The sequence below is a fragment of the Mesitornis unicolor genome, unplaced genomic scaffold (genome assembly GCF_000695765.1).
Source record: "Mesitornis unicolor isolate BGI_N332 unplaced genomic scaffold, ASM69576v1 scaffold11148, whole genome shotgun sequence".
NCBI lineage: Eukaryota > Metazoa > Chordata > Aves > Mesitornithiformes > Mesitornithidae > Mesitornis > Mesitornis unicolor.
In genome coordinates this window covers 13,730-36,169 of record NW_010202555.1, presented here as the reverse complement: position 1 = coordinate 36,169, position 22,440 = coordinate 13,730, and the positions used below count along the sequence as shown (strand labels likewise).

At 35.9% G+C, this 22,440-nt stretch overlaps 1 protein-coding gene across 1 annotated transcript in view; it reads right to left on the bottom strand.

The window, feature by feature from the left end:
• Positions 1–281: 281 nt before the first annotated feature.
• LOC104535865 (collagen alpha-1(XI) chain) overlaps positions 282–22,440 on the bottom strand; it is a gene marked incomplete at its 5' end in the record, with an annotated part of 35,741 nt that continues 13,582 nt past the window's right edge. Inside the window, 13 exons of the mRNA XM_010190436.1 lie at positions 282–1,223; positions 2,934–3,167; positions 3,825–3,893; positions 4,690–4,802; positions 7,054–7,303; positions 8,093–8,146; positions 8,256–8,291; positions 8,381–8,434; positions 8,984–9,091; positions 10,005–10,058; positions 14,764–14,817; positions 14,901–15,008; positions 15,431–15,484. Of these exons, the coding sequence (XP_010188738.1) occupies positions 1,077–1,223; positions 2,934–3,167; positions 3,825–3,893; positions 4,690–4,802; positions 7,054–7,303; positions 8,093–8,146; positions 8,256–8,291; positions 8,381–8,434; positions 8,984–9,091; positions 10,005–10,058; positions 14,764–14,817; positions 14,901–15,008; positions 15,431–15,484 (1,335 nt within the window). The remainder of the gene's footprint in view (positions 1,224–2,933; positions 3,168–3,824; positions 3,894–4,689; positions 4,803–7,053; positions 7,304–8,092; positions 8,147–8,255; positions 8,292–8,380; positions 8,435–8,983; positions 9,092–10,004; positions 10,059–14,763; positions 14,818–14,900; positions 15,009–15,430; positions 15,485–22,440) is intronic.

Below are 22,440 nucleotides of genomic sequence, written 5' to 3'. Positions count from 1 at the left end.
GATGGGTAAATATTGTATAGGACCATTTTGTGGAACTTTCAGTATCCAGTTCAGGAAGCAAACATCCATCATTGCTTACATAAAACTCTAAGTAAACACTGCAAAAATCCATAAATAACTGTTTAGAATCCAGTCTTAATATTAATGCAGACCAAATAAGCACAACAGTAACAAATTCAAATGAGATTAAAAAAAAAAAAGGAACGCTCTATGATTTACTTATTTCCAACAGATTTTTAACAGATCTCTTACACAGATGGTTGGTTTTTTTCTTTCATATTTTCCCCACCCAAAAATATAAACTTGTTTATTTTAGGTATATACAGATATCTTATGAAATTATGGAACTAGAAAAGAAAATAAAAAGTCTGAGGTATAGCACCATGGAACACAGCACCTTTGAAGGTGCTTTCATTACTGAAATTCATCATCACAGACTGATATCAGCAGAAAAGAGTTGTCTGAGTGTGCTGCTCAAGATCTTCCAGTTTTGCCACCTTAAGTTTTGTTGGCGACTTCAAATAACAAAGCTTTTCAACAACTATATATACAAAGGGATTTTATTATTAATCAGAAATGGAATTGGCTTCACTGGCAATTACAGCTTTATTTTTTTTCAGAATACATACACAGTATTGACAATGTAGTTTTGTAATTATAAAATAAGAGCCAGATGCAATTCAGAGACACATGCAAGTTTTGGAAATGGACAGAAAAATAACAGTATAGTACTGTACATAGAATAATTACAGTTTATTAAACACTTTCTTAACACCTCTTTGTTGTAATGGAAGGAGCACCATGTTGTTCATTTTTTTACAGCACCAAAGGAATCCAAAGGGGGGTGTTCCTAAAGTGAGCTCTATGTTGTCTGTCTGTGCCACAGCATCTTTGCAAAATAAGTTTAAGTCATGTGATTCTGGCCCTACAAGGGCAACAATTACTTTCTAGATAAGACATACATACACAGCAAGACATATTTTCTATGCCATCCTTGTTCAAAACTTGCATGTGGCATGAAGTGGGTTGGTAGCACCAAAGTGCAACATTTTTGTTGATCTGATTTTGCCTTAAACTTAACCAAGGAAGCAGACAGGACCGACCTCAAATCCAAACTTCTGGTTCTGATCACCAAAGTCATTGATCATCACATCAACTATAGGCACTTGGTCTATCTTGGGTGTGTTGATTTCGATCACCGTCTTTGCATAGCCCTTCCTTGACTGTTCAAAAAAGAAGGAAAAAACAGCATACGTGGTTATTTATCAGAGCAATAAGCATGTTCTGTAGGTCTTCATAGGTTCTCTCTGAAGTGTAGAACTTCTGAACTATTGACCCCTCATGCATCAAATACTATAAACTCTAAAGTTTATGGTTTCTTGAGTTTTTATTTTTAAAATGTGACATGGAGTGTTTTAGATTCTAGTAAGAGATGGGCCCATAGCTTTTTGACTTACTAACATAGGCCTAGAAATGAAAAGCTAGCTAAGACATTTAATGTTTCTTAGACAATTCTGAGGTCACATCTATACTATTTCATAAATAGTAATATTCTCATAGCAGTGCGCATGTCTACCTTGGGAAGTAATCACTAATTAGTTCTGAAAGATGGAAGAAAGATCCACTTCTAAGGAGAAAGACTGTAACTGTCTCACAAAATATTACAGCAGCTGCTTGAACATGAAAGTAGTAGTCTGACAGGACTGCCAATTGATGCACTTAGAAACCAGGTTTGAAGGCACACCTTTACTTCCTAACAAAGGCTCTCTACCTTCTCTAAATATCATCCAGCCAAGTCATCATTAGTTACCAGGACTGCACCTTGCTCATACCTTGCTGAGACCCCTTTCAGCTATGCCAGGGTCTTAGAGTTTAGATCAGCATCAAAGTTGGTAGGTCTGAGTGTTCTCAGTTTAATGTTAGGAGCTACACCCTACATCACCTCCAGCTCTCTCTGGAGCTCTACACTCACCCACTCACTGTGGATAACAAGAGCAAAATAAATACACAGGACATATAGAAAGGCTGCCATGAAGCAGTTATGTATTAGAATCTCATTACTGAGGGGAGGTGACTCTGCATCTACCTGAGCTGCATCTCTGCCTCAGAGCCAGGTATGTATTCTGGCACTTTCAGGTGTCTGATTCTCTGTCAGTGACTTCTCAGGAACTGCCTCCAAAATGCTGCCATATCAGAACCTAAAATAATTAATGAGGCTTCCACTGTCACTTGCTCCTTTGCTAACTGTTTCAAAGTGTTCTCCACACACCATTCTGTTTCTGAAGAGGTAATGGTTGCTATGCCTACAAAGACCCTGCTGGAGAGGTGGTCAGAGAGGTGATGCAAGTGTGGACAGCGTCAGGGGTTTTAGCTGAGCTAGGAGAGGATGTTGAAAGGTACAGTCCACAAACTTTGCCTGGCTTTGACTGCCAAAAAGTGAGAAAAGGAGATACAAAGTCATATATCAAAATATGCAATTAATTCACTATGTTTGGGTAAATACATATGGCTTAGTTCATACATGTTTTTACTGTATTCACTAAATATTCCATCTGTGTGTGTATTGAGTATAAATATATTCTGCTGATGGGCTGCCTGCTCTGATTATGCTTTTCTGCTTCTGTTCTTCTCTTATACTGTGCTCATACTAGCAGATAGTCAAGTTTCAGCACATTGGTGCCGATGACTTGTATTGACACCAGGTTTGCTCCATTTCTGTTGCTTGTTTTATGTTTGTTTTTTTTAAATACATATGAAAATTAAATAAGGGACAAGTGTACTCTAGTTAAAAATCTCTTAAAAGGCAGTCTATTAAAACTAAACTGTTTAGAAAGTTTTTCTCAGAAGAAAGCTCTGGAAAAAACTGAATTTGTTAGTTTTGTACTTTAATTGACAGGTTGGTTTTGTAAAGATTCTTCTGTATCTCTACTTACTGCACAGCCATCGTGAAGAGCTTTGATGTAAGGATTGTTGTCATAAGACATTTCTTCATCATTTGATCCTAAGAACCTTAGTGCTTTGTCATAGCTGTCAGATGATGCATCATGCCAAGCTACAGACTGGTGACAGTTGTAAGTGAAATTTTGTCTGGCAGAGGCACTCAGTAGTTTAAGGAATGTCATTTGGACCATGTTAATGGAATTGCCTTCAACATCCAAATAGGAAAGCTGGAAAATATAAGTTACATAAATATTTATTAAAATGCAAAATAAAACTATTGTTGACAAAAGAACCCCATAACTGTCCTTAAAAAAATAATCAACCAACAGATAACATTTTATGGAGTTTTAAAGTTCAATAAAATTATGGCTCACTAAGTAGATTTTCATATTGTAGCAATATATTTAGGATGAAGAACTACATATTTTATCTTCATTCTAATGAATGAATGAATGAATTCTATCATACTGTGTAAGCCAACAGAATCTCTTTGGGATTCTGTTTTAGTTAATCATAAAATTAGGTCAGCCTGCAGTCTTGTCTTTGCACACTCAGTACATTTCCAGTTACCTAGAATGGGGCAGAGGATCTGTGCTCCAGCTGCTTTACTAAGGTTCAGTGGTGATGGGTGGTCTGCCAGAAGCCAGATCCTCACCATCAGCTGTGAGGGTGACCACTGGGATCATTGTAGGACTATACAAAGCAGACATCTGCTGTTCAGTGGCAAGAGGCCATATAGCTGTGCTACTATTTAGGACAAAAAAAGGCTAGGGCTGAAAGGTCTTTTCATTACCTAAATATTTATAAAATTCCTTAAGATCTGTTGATCACTGATAACATGTACTTTATTTGTGAATAACTATTATGTTGCAGTGACAACTTACAAGTTTGCCTCGCTTAAATTCACTAAACCAAGATCCTGGGTTCTCCTTTGGCCATGACGAAATTCTGACCTGTGTGGTAAAACAGCAGAGATAGAACTATTTAAAACAAATGTTAACAGATATGAGGGTTTTACATTACCTGGGAAAATTGCACATCATACAGTAAAGAATGGTTCTTCTTTCTGAGACCTCAGCCTCTTCAAAGGTCTAAAATAGGCTGTTTTTCTTGTATAGAGTGCCTTCAAATTAGTAACTTTCAATCAAGGTGGTAGCTAATAAAGAGAACTAGTTCTATTTAAAGGAGACTGTTATCATCTGTTAAGACTCAGGTAAACTGCTGATACAAATTTTTCCTGTGAAGAGTGTATAATTAGTTTTCACTGCTGTGTATGCTAATAGATCTCTCTCATTTAGGCAAAGTTTTAGAAAGCCTTCCTCTACACCACATGACCCATCAGCAGTAATTTATAACAGTGAGTGAGGCCACACATAGATAGCAGTTTACATCTAATTTGTATAGGTATAAATGAACAGATATAAATGAACCCAGAAGAAAAGCACAGTAAGAGTTTAGCTTTTAGGTGTCAAATGCTAGATTATGCTTTAACTGGCTGCACAGCTACGCTGCATTCTGCAGTGCAGTGAAAGGTTAGCAAGCAGATGCATAGACTCCTTATGTAAGCAAGAGGGTGAAAATACAGTTTATGTACCATTTTACCACTTCATTCACATTTCTGCAAATTTCAGTGTAATCAGAAAGACAGATATATGAAAATGTGAAGTGTAATTAACCTGTTTAGTTCAACATTGCCACAGAATGGTAGGATTTGTAAACAACCAACTGAAAACACAGATTAGTACTTACTCCTTCAGATTTCTTATCTGGGTAGATGCAAGTTTCTCCACCTGCTGTAAAATTGCAGTATACTTTGAAGGAATCTCCAGAACAGCCCTGGTTAGGATCAATCCAATATTCCCCTAAAACAAATGAGAAAATATTTGCTTTATGTAGTGGAAATGGTATTAGGCAGATCCAGGTTTTACTGGTACCTAATGGTCCTCCAAAGTTTGTTACAAAGTTATCTGAATGATAAGAAGGCAACCCTTTCTTTCCTGCCTTGTGATTTGTTGCAGTTGTTGGTGTTTAGGAAAGACACCACTAGTATCAAAGTCTATTTTTATCTGCATCCTTTTGTTTTTGTCTAGTTTTACTTCAAACTATGACTTTATTGCAGGATACTGCTAAGGTTGTGGAGTAACTGCAGAGACCTCAGTCTAGGGGAGGAAGGACATTACGTGTGAGCATACATTGCAGATCTCAACAGTTTGGCCATTGCAGTATTACAGCTAGAAGGATAATTTGTACCTGTGGTGATAGCACTATCAGAAACAGAGCAGAGGCAGCCTTATGCAGAAATAAGCTATGGCTTAGTTCAGAGAGCAAAAATGGAGTTGTTTGCACACCTATCTACATAAAAAGGTGGTCATACAGGACTTGGGGAGGTTGTAGCTGGCACAAGTACCTAAAGCTTCCATTGAGAGAAATACACCTCAAGCAAAGATGTTTTTTACTACTGGGTTATGAAGCTGCAACACTAGTGAAACATCAGGCTGCTTCAGTTGATAAAAACACCTTAACCAATGCTTGCTTAGGTGGCATAGTGGGAAAGACAGTTAAAATTTGCATGAGTCTTCCCATAGTTTCAGCAGTCCTATCCGACTGGCATGATTGGTAATTTGGGCCCTACAATGCTAGGCTGAATGAAGGCTGCAGATGAAAGAAAGCCACAGTCAATCCAAGGTCCATTGAAAGTCAGTGCTTTTTAAAATCTACCATTCTAATTATAATGATGATTTCTGTGATGATGTGGGTCCTTATCTCCAGCTAGTTTCACAGCGTGACAGCAAATGATTTTCTGACACTACTTTTCTAATCTAGTTTAAGCAAATACTAGAGGTTTCAAAAAGGCATGACAAATCCTCTCCCCAGTTCTGTCTTTTGAATACAGCACATAGAAAAAGCATTTATGGTATTTTAAAATTCTATTGATTCAGGCTGTATTTATTGAAAACAGTCTTTCCTACCTCCAAGTCTTGTCCATGGAGAATTTTGTATTTTAATGAATACATTTACTTTTATTTTACCAAAAATAACATTACTTTTTATTTGAAGAAAGCTCCAAATAATAAGGAAATACTGGTAAATGAAGAAAGTGAATGTGTTCTATAAAAACCATTCATTATTATGGAGGTACTGAATTGTAAAGTATGTACTTTTCATATAGCACATACACTGCTTAACTGCTCCTCAAGGTAACCATCTGTTTTTATCTGTCTAGAGTGAAAGCAATAAAATATTATTAAACTGTCAAAATCTATTTTTCCTCCCATTTAAAAACAGAAAAATATTGCTCTGAACTGGGAAAAATATCTACTGCAATAAAAAAAATATGAAAGGATGAAAACTCTGTAAAGGGTGGCTCTCATTTAAACTTTTCCAGAGGGGTAAACTCAGTTAGGAAAAAAAGAAGAAAACAACAAAGAATAATTAAATCAAGATAGTTCTTTAGAACAGAGTGTCTTGTTCATACTACTCTGCCTTTTATTAAGCTAGTACTTAGTAGCATTAAACAGCACCAAAGAAACTTGCATGTTTATTTGCTGAATGATACAAAACAAACAGTAGTCATGTGGTAGAACAAATTATTGTTTCTAAGGGTAAGAGAATAGTAAATAATTAAAAAATCATAATCAGTAATAAATCTCATATAATAGCAATGCTATTTTATATTATTATGCTAACCTAAAGTATACAGCTACTAAAAAAATTATTTCTTTTAAAAGAAGCTATTGGCTATCCCAGCATGCTGACATTTGTGATTTTACTTTCCATTGATCTAAATAGCATCAATCCTTCATCCCTGTTTGGATAGTTTTGAAAATGCAAGGCCCACCTTTCAAAACAATAACTGTTTTTTATTTAGAACTATTAAAAGTTTTAAATCTAAAACCAGATTAGGTTATGTATTTAAAAAATCTTGGCTTTTACCATGAGAACATCTCTTACTTACATTTTGTAAACTTTTATACCCACAAAAATGGATTTAATGAGACTGTCTTCATTGAGCAACTGTATTAATAATCTACCAATAATTAATTATTCTGCCAAATTATCTTAGTAGACAGTAACTTCAGCCTTGTTTGCCTTTGTCATGCAGTAGTAACATACCATCTGGGAAGTCTGGGTGGCAGAGCTGTAAGTCTTTGCAAGTTCGGGCTGGGTTATTCTGAGTGCCCATTGGATACTTCATATGCTCAATGTCTTGCTTCAGTGAATTTAATGAACCAAAGATCTCTTCCATGCCATCGGAATAATCAAGAATGTTATCACCAGCATCAGACAACATGTAATCAGGAGATCTTCTTGTCTTTTTGGGTGACTGGATTGGCAATGGCTGGATTACCTCACCCGGAGGACCCTGAGTGGAAAACAACACATCTGGTTACCTTTTCTGTTTGCTTTTCTGCTGCATAAATATGTAGAGGATGACCACAAAGTGTGGCTTGAGGGTGCTTTCAATTGGTTTTCTTCAAATTCTTTATTTCTTTATTTCAGTTATTAGTGTCAGATTTATGCCTATGTGCTTTGATTTACTTGCAGAAAAAGATGATTGTAGAAGGGCAAACCATTTTTGTACTCTAAACAATTCTTTCTAAACTCTTGCTTGGGGAAGAGTGTGCTGCCCTCACGTAAGGGATTTGCCATTGCCTCTTTATCCCTGGCAATTCCCTCAAGCACAGGCGTAGCCTATGACAAATGAAAACTGTGGATGTTTCCTATGATAAAACTGTAAAATTCCACTTGGGGTCTATAAAGCAGTATTTCTTTTCAAGAAATTGAAACACTTCATTGAGATTTGGACTGTTTTCATTTTATATTGAACTACTAGAAACAGAACCAATATAATTCTATATTCTGTGCTTCAGTATAACACATTAAATAATTATTGCAAGGGGTTTTTTTGTTTGTTTGTGGAGGGCTTTGTGGTGGTGTTTGTTGGGTTTTTTAAAGTTTCTAATGTTTTTTTCAGTGAAGACAATGTATTTCTGTGTCTGGTGGATCTCTGTTCCCTGAAAAATGAATTTTCAAAACACAGTTACTATTTTCCTGATCTTCAAGTTTACAAATACTCTTTTCTACCCTTCTCAAAACACGGTCATCATGTCAGTGTAATGTGCACTTATGTCAGATAAGAGTTCTTACTTACTGGAGGACCAGGTGGACCAGGTAACCCACTGTCACCCTTTTGACCAGCAGGACCCTATAAAGCAATGAAAGAAATGCAGTGTTCACCATGCTACACAATGTTAAAAATGATCACACACAAAAGTTAAGTAAAAGAACAAAAACTATGGAGAAGAACTACTCACGCTAGATCCTTTGGACCCTTTTGGACCTTGGGGACCCTATGGGCGAGAACATATAACTACAGTTGGAGTGTATTCCACACAGCACAGGAGTGTATTGAACAGAGGGACTGGATGAAATTACTTACAGGTAACCCAGGAGGACCAGGGGGTCCGAGTGGACCAGCAGGACCAGAAATTCCCTAAGAAAGAGTAAGAGCATGAGTAAAGAACTAAAGTATTTTACATACTGATATGGGTTAAAAAATGCATATCTGTGAAAAAGGTAGTCCTACTATGCATACAACCCTGAAGACTTTTTATTTAACCATTTGCTAGGGTCCCAAATAGTTGTAAGTTTAAAATATTATCCGACAGTTGTTCTTACACTGCAGTACTTGCAATCACGACTGGCTTGGAAACCTCACTTTTTACATAGTGCCTTAAAACATGGCTTAATAACTAGGGTGAAGGAAGCTACTTTGGGTAGTACAGTTAATAAACATGGTGAGGTTGGTGGTGCTACTTTTATCTCATCCCTAACTTAAGTGCGTATGTTTCCTTCATCTTCTGAAACACTGTGATCTCGTTTTAAGTTGTTTAACTTCACTGTGTTTCTACAATGCCTAGGAAAGTTCTAACCTCTAGCAGGAGGCTCTGGGTGTTAAATATTTATAGCATCTTTATGTCTTTCAAAAGCAAGACTGGAAGTGCATGGAACTTGAATGAAAACACAAGTGTGTTTTACTCACTGCATCACCCTTGGCTCCAGGAGATCCCTGTGGGCCAGGAAGGCCCCTATCACCCTTTTCACCCTGTTCTCCTGGAGGTCCAATCAGGCCAATCAAACCAGGATGTCCCTAAACAAGACAGAAGAAAATATAGTTAAAACTCTATATATATATAAAGTAAATGTGCTTTGCAAACACAAAAATCAGAGCTTTCAAATATCATCACTATTGCTAGTCATCAATTAACCTGGAAACAAATTATTCTGAAAGCTTATTCACTGTGGTTAGTTCATAGAATGATCATAGAATGATAGAATGGTTGGCCTTTTGCAAGCTGTGACCCCTTATTCAGTGAAAGAGATCTAAGTGCACATAGTCTGCACTGAAACTGATACAGGAATAACAATACTCATGGGTACAATTTTCATCCCAACTTTCACATTTAGATGCTATAAGCATCTTACAGAGTTGCACATTTGTTTCTGTATGTAATATAGCTGTATAAAGAGCTGATCCAAGCACAGAAACAAAACCTGAAATTCACAAGATACAATCATATTCATCCCCCTATACAGTTTTTATCTGATATACAAGCAATCAATAAATTGTTGGGACTCCATTAGAAAATGTTATCCTGGATATCTCAATCCATTATTGCAAAAGAAAGCATTATAGCTGCTAAATATTTACATTTTGTTTTTTAAGACAACAATCTCAAATACTTTTTATTTCTGCTTACTTTGTTTACATAAACCCAACATTTCTTTTTACATCAATGTCTTTGGGATTTTTATTGCAAGGAAGAATCATATGGTCAATAGATAACTGGACAGGCAGTAATCTTTTTCTTTCTATATATCTCCAGGATATCAAACGTCTAAAACTTCATGATTACTATTAAAGCTACAGGAAGCTGATTGATAGACATGGTAAGTAGCCTTGCTTTCTGATACAAAAATCCTACTGTTTCTTTCTGCTAATTTTATACAGACATTTAGACTGGGTCAAAATTACAAAGGCAAGACCAATGAGTAAAGTATACCTTCTCTCCTTTGGAACCTGGATCTCCTTTCAGGCCAGGCAAGCCAGGTGGACCCTGAAGAAATCAAGAGAAGTAATGTTAAAATAAGTTTTAACGTATTGCATGGATCATGCTTCATTGGAATATTTTTAAAGGCAGTATAAGTCAAAGTACAGAGCCATTCAGTGGTTGATGGCTGTAATTGATGGCATGTGATTTAGGACCCAAGATAAAGTTGAAATGTATGTTTAAAAAGGTATAATAATGATACTGTAGCATTTAAATTACTTTATAATTAGAAAACTATGAAGGGTTTTATTATTAGAAAATTATGAAGCAGAGGATCAACTAAATTCTTAAAGAGCACTTCAGTGAAGCAAGTGATATTAAAAAAAATTCAAATAATTTTTGGTTGATTAGCCTAATTTCACTTGTGGTTACATTACATGCTTTCAATTACTACTTCCACCTTAATTGCTGTACCTTATTTTGGTTGGTTATATTAGCCCTCTCTTTCATAAGACAGCAGAAAGTATCCTCTTAATTTGTTTTTTCCCATTTTAGTACATCTCAGTAAGATTTTTGCAGAATATAAATCAGGTTGCTCTATAATAACTGTTCCTCAATATTGTTTGGTTGGAGAACTACCCCATATTTTGTTTTAGCACTCAGGGCATTATCTTGGGATTATGGTTTCCTTGACTTGCCACCTGAAATTCCTGTATGACCATGAGTAATTTAAATCTGTAGTTTCTATATATTCAGGTCTTTTCTACTCAACATTGTGAGCTTACTTAATGTGATGTAGGTGTGCTACTTCCACTGACATTTACTTTGTCACTTTTGTAAATGCGATTAGTTACAAAAGTTACTTAGGTTTTGCAATACTAGTCTGGGCAATCCTAAATGTTTTCAGGATCTGACTTGGACTCTTTGGGCCTCCACTCCTTATTTGTTGGATAGGAATAATACTCCTACCTTACAGAGGTGTTAAACTGATACCTTTTTTTGCTACTTATATGGTTCACATCATATGAGCAGCTTACAATTTTTAATTTGCCATCCTTTCTGCAGCACACTAAAGATATGTTACTTTATGAAACTGAGTTAAAAAATGCTCTTTATTCTAAGTTTTATCTGCAGTTGTTGCTAAACATCACTCCATGCAGCCAGAGAAATAGAAAAATGCTGGACCAGGAGACAGAGCTGTGAACAACCAACATAGGGGTCAACAGAACCATTCTACAAGCCCTTCCATATTTCTCTGGTGGGTGTGGGGAGGGGACAACTCAAAACATGTTTTTTTCCAGGTGGTTCCAGTGTAAGCTGATGCTTAGAGAATCTACTGGAAAACTGCATTGCAGTCTTGCTACCTGTGAAACCACTGTGAAGGATAAACACATTCACATGGATAGGTCTTACCTTCTGCACATCCCTTGCAAACAACACTGAATAATCTCATTCATACAACTTGACACAAGCTTCTTTTTTCTGACAGTGGTTTTTTTAATCTTTACTGGGGTCATAAGAACAATCCATTAAAAATGCTTTTTTACCAATAGTCAAAAATACAGCTGGATAGATGGGACATAAAAAGACTATATATAAAATTTGTTAAAATCTCCTTGGTCTGTTTTTTTTTAAATTTTTGTTTTGTTTGGCTGTCTTGTTTTGTCATGTTTTGTTTTGTTTTGTTTTTTTCTTGTTTGGTGTTTTTTTTGTTTTGTTGTTTGCTTTTTTTTCCCTCCAGCTTTAAAAAGAATTGTTTTCATCATTATTTATAATTTTAGAAGAATTTTGAGAGATTTGAGTGAAGAATCTTCTGAGGTTCATAACAATGACTGCTGGTTTTGTGTAATTTGTACAGAATGAAGTGAAAAATTCAGGCCATGCAGGGCCTATGGAAGCACAGAAAAGGCATTTATTTCTCCAAGGCTATTAATCTCACACTGAACATATATGCATTAGGTATAGAGCTGCTAGACTAAGTCAGTATCTCACCACTGCTGGACTCCTGCTGGCAGTGGACATCTTTGAAGTTATGGTATGGACAGCAGTAATAAGTGACATTTTCAACCTGGCACAGAGTCAAAAGTGCGATAACATTTCACATACAAAATATTATTCAGTGCGTATCCTTTCCATCTCTACTTCAGGATATCATTAGATGCATAAGCCTAGGCAAATACATAATTCATGAATGAAAGCTGAAATTTTTAAGCTTTTGGAATACAGAATCAGACCTTTTTCACCTGCAGTGTGTTGTGCTCTACTGCAAATCGGCTTTCATATCCTTCTCCTGATAGCAATCTACTATGGAGGGAAGGAGGAAGACCTAACCTCAGCAACTTTTACATATAAACTTTATTTTCTTAAAATTCAAAATAAAGTTTAAGTTGCAGCAATGCATCTAAAAAAAATTATTGTTGAGCTGACAGGAAGCCTGTGCATTTGGGAATATACAGTTCATTACTGCACCCAGCTTCAGATATGAATAGAGTATTTAAGCTCTCCAATGTTGGAAGAGCGATCTTTTGATGGTGTATTTGGAGGCTTCTGGTGACTGACATGTGGGAAAGGAAAGCTTATTATTGCTGAGTAATTGTTCATCAGCTTTTAGATTTCAGCACAGAATTGTAACTGAGATCATCCGTTTTCAGTTCCCTGATTTGTCCTCCATGCATTTGATTTGTAAATTGGGAACTATGGTGGTGGTCCCATCATAAACTCTTTGGAGACAAGAGGTTTTTGTCATGGGCTTAGCACAGTGAAGTCCTTTTCCTTGCAGCTTTTCGTTCATTGTTTGCAACCTCTGACTTACAAGCAATATTATGTTATCCGTGTTATCTCATGTTATTCATGAGACTTTAGACAAAAATAGAATGTTAAAACAAATAACAAAGAGTAAGTGTAAGATTTCCTCAGTATGTTATTTGCTTATTACTGTTTTCTATGGAAATGAGAAAAATTAAATTATATATAGGATCCATTGTAATACCGTCTATAATTATATGCACAGAAGTGATTGATAGATACACGTACACACCAGATTACTGTTCACTGGAAAAAAGTCTTTCTAGTGTGTGGGGCGTAAAAATATGTGTTCTGAAACTCTTTGCTTCTAGGTTAAGAAGTTGCATGTTTGGACCATTTTTTGGAAATGTAAATGGATACCCAAATACTTTCACTCATTAAAGTGTTTCAGTCAGTGAAAGAAAAGGCAATTGCTCATGTCCACATATGTACATGAAAGTGAAAGACTGGTTTCAGGTAAAAGTCTTGATCTATGCAGCATTTCAGTTGAAATTCCCCATTTTTTCCACTTTAATTTTTATATACTGGAAAAGTCTGATATGAAAATTTTATAGCTGATGTTCAGAGCCCGAGTGCTCACTGGTGAGGCAGGAATGCTCTTGGAAAGATTTTGAGTACAGGTATATATTGCTTAAGCACAAAAATTTTCAGTATTAAGGCTATCTAAGGACCTGTATCATTTGCATCCTCTAAGTTCATCTAAGAAAAGGAACAGAGGCTTTCCTTTAGACTTCCTGTTTTCCTTCCTTTTCCCCTTTAAGAGCTGCATAAGGATAGCCCCTTATTACCATATTCTCCTAAAGCAATCTGATTGTATATTCTGGTCAAAAGAACAGGGAGGATTTTTTTTAGTATATGAGAACACTGCTTGCCAACTGTAGAATGCCTTGAGAGTGCACCGCTTGTTTATTTTTTTCCATCAAACTATAACAGTACATATTTTTTCCAAAGCTTTTTATTCCAAATGTGTCACTCAGATGTGACAATACAGGTGAACTCTACAGTGAGTTTGGAGAGCAAAAGATATGAGATCTTTCCACTAAACTGGATCACCTTTGCTTGACGTGTGAAGAATTATCCTGTGGCCATATCGTTTAGATTTGAATTTCTGGACATAATGCCGAATAAGAACACCAACTTTGTGCAATTTGTGCTCACAGTGTTGGTTTTTTTCAGCTTGTTAGAAAAAAATGCACTAAAATAGCAAGTGTAAATAGGAGCAATGATCTAATTTGATAATATGTGATCTACAATCTTCCCTTGCTTTATTCATACTATTAACACAGAGCAGAGCTGTGGTATGACCTAGATGCCCTAGAAACTGGGAGCTTGGTTCAGTCAGACCCTTCTAAACGCTTTGGTCATGGATTATATTTCCTGGGACTGCCACAATGAACAACAGACAGGATGTTACTGTCCATTTTTATAAAACTAGCATATTTTTTACTTTGGTGGAAGTCCCTTTTTGGCCCTACTTCTGATTTAATTTTTTTCTTTTTCTAAGAAATAGATATAATCTGAACTTTTACGCTATGAATAATGTTCCTAACCTAGCAGTCATTACAATCAATGGATGTACAAAATTTCCCACTGCTAAGGAAACAAAATTATATAAGGTATTAAGCTTTGCTGAATTGGAGACAGAAGTGGATTGTGTGATTGTAAGCCTCATTCGTTTTACTTTTATTTTTAATTCTATCCCAGGGATTTAAAAAATTTGGTTTTACACTGCTTTACTTCACTTTTTACCTGCTATAACTCAGCAGCTTTCAGCACAGCTGCCTACTAAAGTAGAGCAGTAAAATTAGAAGGCAGTTGTGTATCAGATTTTACCAGCACAGAAGAATAGTGACTTTGTGCTAAGAACTGACTTGTACATTCATTTCTCTGTAAATGCACAGACATGTTAATGGTATATTTTAAAGTATGCTTTTTCTGTTTTGGCACTGAAAGGAAGAGTACTCACCAGAGGCCCAGGAGGGCCGTCCTGACCTGGTGCTCCAGGTAGACCTTGTTCTCCCTAGAAAAAACAAAGTTTGCTTTACCAGAGCATGTACAAGAAATGAAACATTTAAAATATTATTATGTGCTCGGCTTGCTTACCACTGGGCCAGGAAGGCCCCGGAGACCCTCTGGGCCAGGTTTTCCTGCAGGTCCCTGTGGACCAACTGGACCTGTTTTTCCAGGAGCCCCTTCTGCACCAGGTTCACCCTAGAAAGAAGATAAGCAGCAGGTCAGAGAGGAAAAGCTGACTAAGCTTGGCACTGTAGAGATAACACAAACTGCAAAGTGAAAGCAAAGCTTCCTCACTCCATTTTTTTTTAAGCTATTCTGAAACAGTGTTCTGCACAGGATGATTTTCTGAACAAATTGTTGATAGCTTCATATGAAGATGTGGTGCCAGCAAAGCATGCTCATCTTGCTTTTCTGCCAGGGTGAGCTAAGTCGGACCGGCACTGGTAAGAGTCCACCATGTACTCCATTATGTATTGCTACTAACTCTGGGTCTTAATTTGGGTTTTACCTATTATTACTTCGATAAGTTTCAAACTTGATGCATGATAAGCAGTTTACTTTTCATTTATATATAATTCACATTTCCATGCTTCTAAAACAATTCTTGAGTGTATTACCTTTGCACCTTTTTCACCTTGTCTGCCTTCAGCACCAGTTGCTCCTGGAGGTCCCTGCAAAACACAGAGGCTGAACGAATTATCTCAGTTTTCAAAAAGACTACCAGTGAAAATAATTTAAGAGTGTAATTTCCACTGTATTAATAAGTCATAAATGCTAACAAAAGAACATTAAATTTCTTTCTTGACGTCTTATTCACAGGATAAAAATCCCAGTCTGTCCCATCAGCTCTTTTTCCCTTTGTAAAATTTTCTGGGTTTTTAGAATATTTAAAAGAATATACATCACCTAACACCTCTGATATGATGAAGTTAAAATCAAAAAAATAGCTCAAGAAAAATCAAAACAGGATATAAAAGGAAAAGAACAATACTAATTTACATATATGATAACAGTTTTAAACTTGCTTTGCATTGGCTTCTATCCACTGTAGTTTGTCCACTGATTCCAAAAGGGCCTGTCATTCTGCAGTGCACAGAATGGCATATACTTCTTTATTCTTTAAGTCAGAGATGGGCTTAGTAACACTAACACTAACACTAACACAACACTAACACAACACTAACACTATTTGGATAGCTAAAAAATGATACATGCCTTAATATTATCCAGTACATATGAAAGTGAAAAGAAAAATAAATCACATGGCTAGAGTTTGTAAGGAATGACAAAGACATTGACTACAAATAGCTCTTGCTATCAGGTTTCCTGCTATTGCTCTACAAAAGCCCTGTTTGACTATTAAGACAGAAATCGGTATGGCAAGCAGATGTAGAGGTGGGATAAGGTTCAGGCGAAGGCCACAAAACAGGAGCTGCAGTTGTCTGGCAGCACCGACTAGCTATTGCTGATGTCACCCATCTTTCATTCTCTTAAGGTTTCAGTGAAAAATAAAAAGATATTTTCCTCTTCCAAAACATCAAGGGCTGTTTTTCAGGTCAGGGAATTAATATTCATAGCTTCAGTTATGAACAGAAGTGGTATCTAGAAACTGATGTATTCTTCTGAAAATGGTTCTCTTATATATACTTAGTTTAGAAAAGATGCACTCAAGATAATGGACCAAATGTTTTTCTAAAAGGTTAATTTTTAGCCTGGGAAATGTCTTTATTACAAGTAGCTATTTCTTGCCAAACAATGAGCAGCTTAAAGCAAAAGGAAAGAAAAATGATCAAATGAACATTCAAATGACCATGATCAAATACAAGGTGGTTTTGAGAATCTTTAAAACTTACTAAGTCTCGCCTGTTCATTAATGCAACAAGCAGTTTGTTATGTAAAAAGAAATATTCTAAGGATCAGTAACAAGAAAGATTCAACCACTTTCATTTATTCACTGTTTTTTACTTCATAACAGCAGACAAAAAAATGCAGGCCCTTAAAAGCACTAAACCACATTCTTAATTTTACAGATAAGCACTATTCTTCCAGTCAAGCATCTACCTGCAAGCTTTGTGATCTCAGGGCTTTAGATCAATTTGATCTAACAGCAAATTTTTTATACTAGAGCTGAATTTAACCCAAACTTTTTATAGCCTTATATATATATATATATCACCATCCACTACTATTGGCATATACCTTGAGCAACTCCACCAATTTTCATGCCTGGAAATTTACATTCATTTTATAACTATTTACGTAGAACTATATTAAGATCATTCATTTGCTTCTGAAATTAAGCTTTCCCTTGGATAACAGAGATAATACAGGCTTTCCATCAAAATAATGCAAAACTAATTGAATTACCCGCAGTGGACTTTGGTCATTTGTTGTAATTATCTACAGGTTGTTCTCTTTGGTATTTTTAAGAGCTGTAAAGGGTACAGGACTTAGCTTTACCTCTTCAAAACACAGAAAACCTAAAAAGCCCTGGGTATTATGATCTAATTGCTGACTTTTTAGAACACTAAATCACTAAATAATTTAAATCACTACTGTTCCAATAATAATCTCTGATGCATATACCCCTTTGTGTACATCGTAATTGGTTGGGTGGATCGCAGTTTGCAGTGATAACAAGAATTATGATTAGCAGGTATATAAACAAACTCAGGAACATTTTAGAAATGGGACTCTTTTTTTACATGAATTAATTTACACACCCATTGTCTTTACTCCTTGCACTCAAGGTCCCATATGGATTATAATCTACACTACCCAAGGAACTGAAAATGGTTTAGTGTGGTAGTTAGTATTTGAGAAGTATGGTCTCTGCATAATCTAGAAACACAGCTGCAACATGAATTAGGAGGGCTAAAGACACTGTGATCGCTAAATTACAAATACAATGAATCATGATTGCTAAACAAAGGGGGTGCATTCATTATCAAACAGTGCCAATGCTGCACCAAGTGCAAAGCAGCCAAATAAAGGGCTCTTTCTAACAGGCTGTGATTGCGGGCTTGGCACAGATGGTGCTTCTACAGAGAAAGACTGCTAATTATTATTTATCTTACCTTCCTACACTTGAGTTGTTGGAGTGTCTGGTAAATTTCAACTGACAGAAGAGAACTCAATAACAATAACTTTGAATTAACGCATGGCTCCCCACCCTCCCCACCGAAGCTACCACAGTGATTTTTATGATCATTACATTTGAAGTTTGGACAGATTGCCTGCTATATTTTATGCAGAACTGCAGACAAAATGCAGACAAAAGAACTCACATAGAAACAAACTTGTCCTCAATTTTTGTTATGTGAACGTACTGGACATTTTTGCTCTTCCATATTTCATAATTTCATTAAAATAATTTAAACTGTTGTTTATAGCTGTCTGTCATCTGACTGAAAACATGATTTCCAACACAGAGCACCATGACCACATTTCATCAGTCTGTTAAGACAGGAACCTAGGGTATTGTTAGGTGTTCTGTGCATTTGCAATCAAGAGAGAAAATTAGCTTAATTTTTAAGTGGTGTGTGTGCCTAGCTGAGGCAGCATGATGCTGTAGACATAATGGAAGATATCTCCTTCGTAGAAACACTTCCTTTTTTCAGTAAGTTATTCAACATTGTATATATAGGCCATTAACCAAATAAACTCTCAAAATTCAGAGATGGGCTTTGCTGCAGTATTGACATCTGCTTTTTTGTTCAAAGCAGGCAGTATGCCCTCCAGTTGAGAACAAAAATTTATCTTAATCTTGCACTTTAAATTCTAACATTTTTAGATTGATATCTGGAGCCTTATGTGTATGTGATCTAGATGTCTAATTGACTCTAATAAAGAAAACAGCCAAACAGCAGAAAACACAGCTGAAGGGCCTAGCACTGCAAGGCTGAGAGGAGCATAACCAAGAAGTACTACCTGTGTTGGTTTTATGTATTGTATATGTTATTTGCTTTAAGAACGAAAGTTGTTAATAGTGTATTTTCCTCATGCTATTTTTAACATTTGTAAGATAGAAATCAATAAATTCACACTAGAGATGTTACCCAGTACTCTGTGGCAAAACAAAACAGAACAAAACAAAACAAAAATCCAGAAGTATGTGTAAGTAATTAAGTTTCAGAAACTAAAAGTAACCAAGTAACTGTAGAGTAGTTCAGTCTTTGCATCTGCATTTCTAGATAAGCAGGCTTTGGATCAAGAGGCCTTTTGAAGTGGTCCACTTTCAACTGATCACAACTAACTCACCTACATTGGAAAGAGAAGCTGGAAAATACTACACCCTTTCAGAAACACAGCCTCTGCACAGTACGTCATTGGTCAGCAAAAGGAAAGCTGTAAAGCTGAGAACTGTCACTGACAAGCCCATAGCAATCTGTGAAGTCTTTTGTTGTCTTATGTTGCTCCAACAATAACGTTAACTTTATAAATGAGTTTTTGTCTTCAGAACATTTAAGAACACTTCAGAAGCCACGTACTTCTGTGAGGTTCACAAATGTAATTGTTCTCTTTCTTTGCAGATAGAGAAGGTCAGAGGGCAATATGACAAACATTTAATACACATATGATAGGAAAAGGGTTAGAAATGGGGTTCCTAGTCCCAAAGCCGTACTAGACTATTTGTCTGTTCAGCTCAGTATGTGTAATATACATACATGTAATGCCTCAAGTTTTCTAGAGAATCTGGGCTGATTCCATCAGTGGAGAACTTGTCAAGGGATTTGATGATGGAAAGCCTACAGTGAGAGCTGCAAGAGATTTCTTTAAGTAGTATAAGTTTACTTTAAAAGTTCTTTCATTTGCATGGTAAGGCTTTGATGACTTAAGAATATATTTTTGGGAAACATTTTTAACTACTACTAAGCATTCTTCAGAATGATACAGACCTGTTAGCACTGACTAGCTAGAGTGCTAATTGTAGCACTAAATTCTGTAGTTCAGTTCCTCAAGTTTTCCCATCTATATGTGAAAGAACATATATATACATATATATAATGTATATTATGCAATTGATAATTTCATTTTCTTTTCTACTTTAGTAACAATCATGACATGCTTTTACTTCTACACTACTCTTACATTCTGCTATCAGGATTCCATATGCTGACTACTTCTGCCTAAGACAGAGTAGCAAATGCTTCTGAGTACATTCATTTTATTTTAGAACTACATCTTTTTTTTGGTTTATCAAGTATAAGACAGCTTTTTTTAAACTAAGAGGAATAAGTTTTCCCCACATATTTCCAAAATTTACTATATTTTTTCAGTTAATACAGTATCTAATTAAAAGTTATAAGCCAAGTTAGAATTTATACAGAATAAAAACCTAGCTTGACTATGCAAGTAAAGCTAGGAGTGTATATATATATATATCTATATTCTTGTCTATAGGAAATATTGAGCATAGTCTTTTACTTCATTGACAAGATACTCTTTAAAAGAATTACTATTTTATTATTTCACTACAGGACATTTTATCATTGAATTAAAAGACAGAGTTTAGTCAATACTAAACTAGTCCCTGAAAGTCTGACCCAATGACTGTATTTTTGCATCAGTTGTGCTTTGGGCATTGACCCTCTCTCACATTGAACTAGAGAATCTGGCCTTCCACTTGTTAATGATAAAATCACTTCAGCTATATGTTTCCCTTAACAGAATTCATACCTCTAATTTCCCAAACAGTATATGCACAAATCCATGCTAGAATTGCACACACAGTAACTATGATCTCTTGCACCATAACTATGTATATGCATAAAGCCTTCTGAGCATGCATTTATCTGGTCTGGTACATGCACAGACCATTTCAGAAGCCAAGATTTGTAAAATATTAATTCTGATTTAATGAAAATTAGAAAAAAATGTGATCACTTTGAGAGACTGTATCAATGTGTCACAAGGTTTACACTTTGTAGATTATGGGTTTGGCCTATAAAATTATATATTTAATCTAGTCATTCATCTGCATATAGGGCTTCTTTCTGAAGATAGTTCCAGTTCTATAAGGGAGAGACCAGTGTATCTATGGTATTAGAACCTACTGAAAGGCAGCGGTGGAAATATTTTTTGGAAGAGCAATTGTTAGGTCTGAAAAGTAATATATTAATTAGGGTACATGTTTTGTGGATGCCCTAATGATCCATTTTTCTTTCACCCATAGATTTAACCTTTTATTTTGATTTAGACTTGAGCTCAGTGGTCATTAGCATGCTAGTCAATTTTACCTCTTCACTGTAGGAATCTGGAACAGGCTTTTTGTGTACTTCCTAAGTGGTATTAAAACCATACTGCTGGTCCACGGGAACCTTGCTCAGTCTGCAAGGCTGGTACTTATGCTCTGATACTTATTGTCAAAGCCTTTAGAGCACCAAATTAAAACAGTTTTGGTATTTGCTTATCTCACCAAATAACAGTAATCCTATTACTGCTATCCATCAATAACTGGGAAAAGCAGTTTACTCTTGGCCTTCACTTGATAGTTGAATGTCACTGTAAGTATGGATCTGTAGCTGAAGTCTCTGAGATACAATGGGAAAACTGTATTTATGTCCATGTCTTTCACTAAAATTTGCTTCCCAGGGAAAGCTGGGGGAACCTCTTTGTAACCAGCAATACTGAACATGGATTGCTCAAAACTCTGAAACCTGGTAATAATTTCAGAGGACCAGGTAGTGAAACTGGGTTCAGGTCAGTTCCAGAATAGAAAGAAAGATGGGAATGAAAATGAATCACAGAATAAATAAGGAGACTGTACAGTTGATGAGCTCAAGGGAATGAAAATGAATAACAGAATAAATAAAGAGACTGTACAGTTGATGAGTTCAAGGGACTAGATTTAAAAGAGAGCTTTGCCAGTGTGTTCTTTCAGAGACAGAAAAACAAAAAATGGGGTAGAATGTTGCTTTCTAGTAGTTTAGCCAGAGCTGCACCTCCATAGAAAGCAGTATTACTACTGAAATGATAAGTCCTTCTTAATCCAGATGAAAGGACATTTCTTAGGACTTTTTGTTGAAATTGATTCTACTGTAGAAATGATGAAAACTACTGAGGAGCATTTCTTTTGCATTCATTCTGCCAGCAAACTGTGAAGCTTTCAACCCTTCCTTGTTTCTATCAGGTATAATATCAATACAATACAGACTCTGTACAAGCTTGAAACATTCAAGTACTGAAGTAATGTAGAATCTGATTCTACAAAATGTTTTCTTCAGAATTCAGGAATGGGATTTCTTGGCAATATTTAACCATATATTTTCCCTAAATTGGAAATGTGTGCAACCACAAGTGATGTGGTATTTGCGTTTCTGAAGTGTTTTTGTCTGGGTACGACCAGTTGCAATATATCCCATCTGTGAGGAATGAGCTACAGCCTTTCTGTATAATAAAGTAGGAAGTTCTAATTTAATGTCGAACAAACAAACTAATTGTAACATTCAATCCAGCCATGTTTCAGTTCTAGTGATAAGGTTGCTAATGTTACCATAATCATTTACAGTATTATAAATGTTTTGCAGGTCGGTGGAGAAAATATATTATTGTGCAAAATAGATAAAACTAATTAGGCATGTCAGTTTACTCAAGCCTATTAAACAGAGCAATTTAACACATTTTG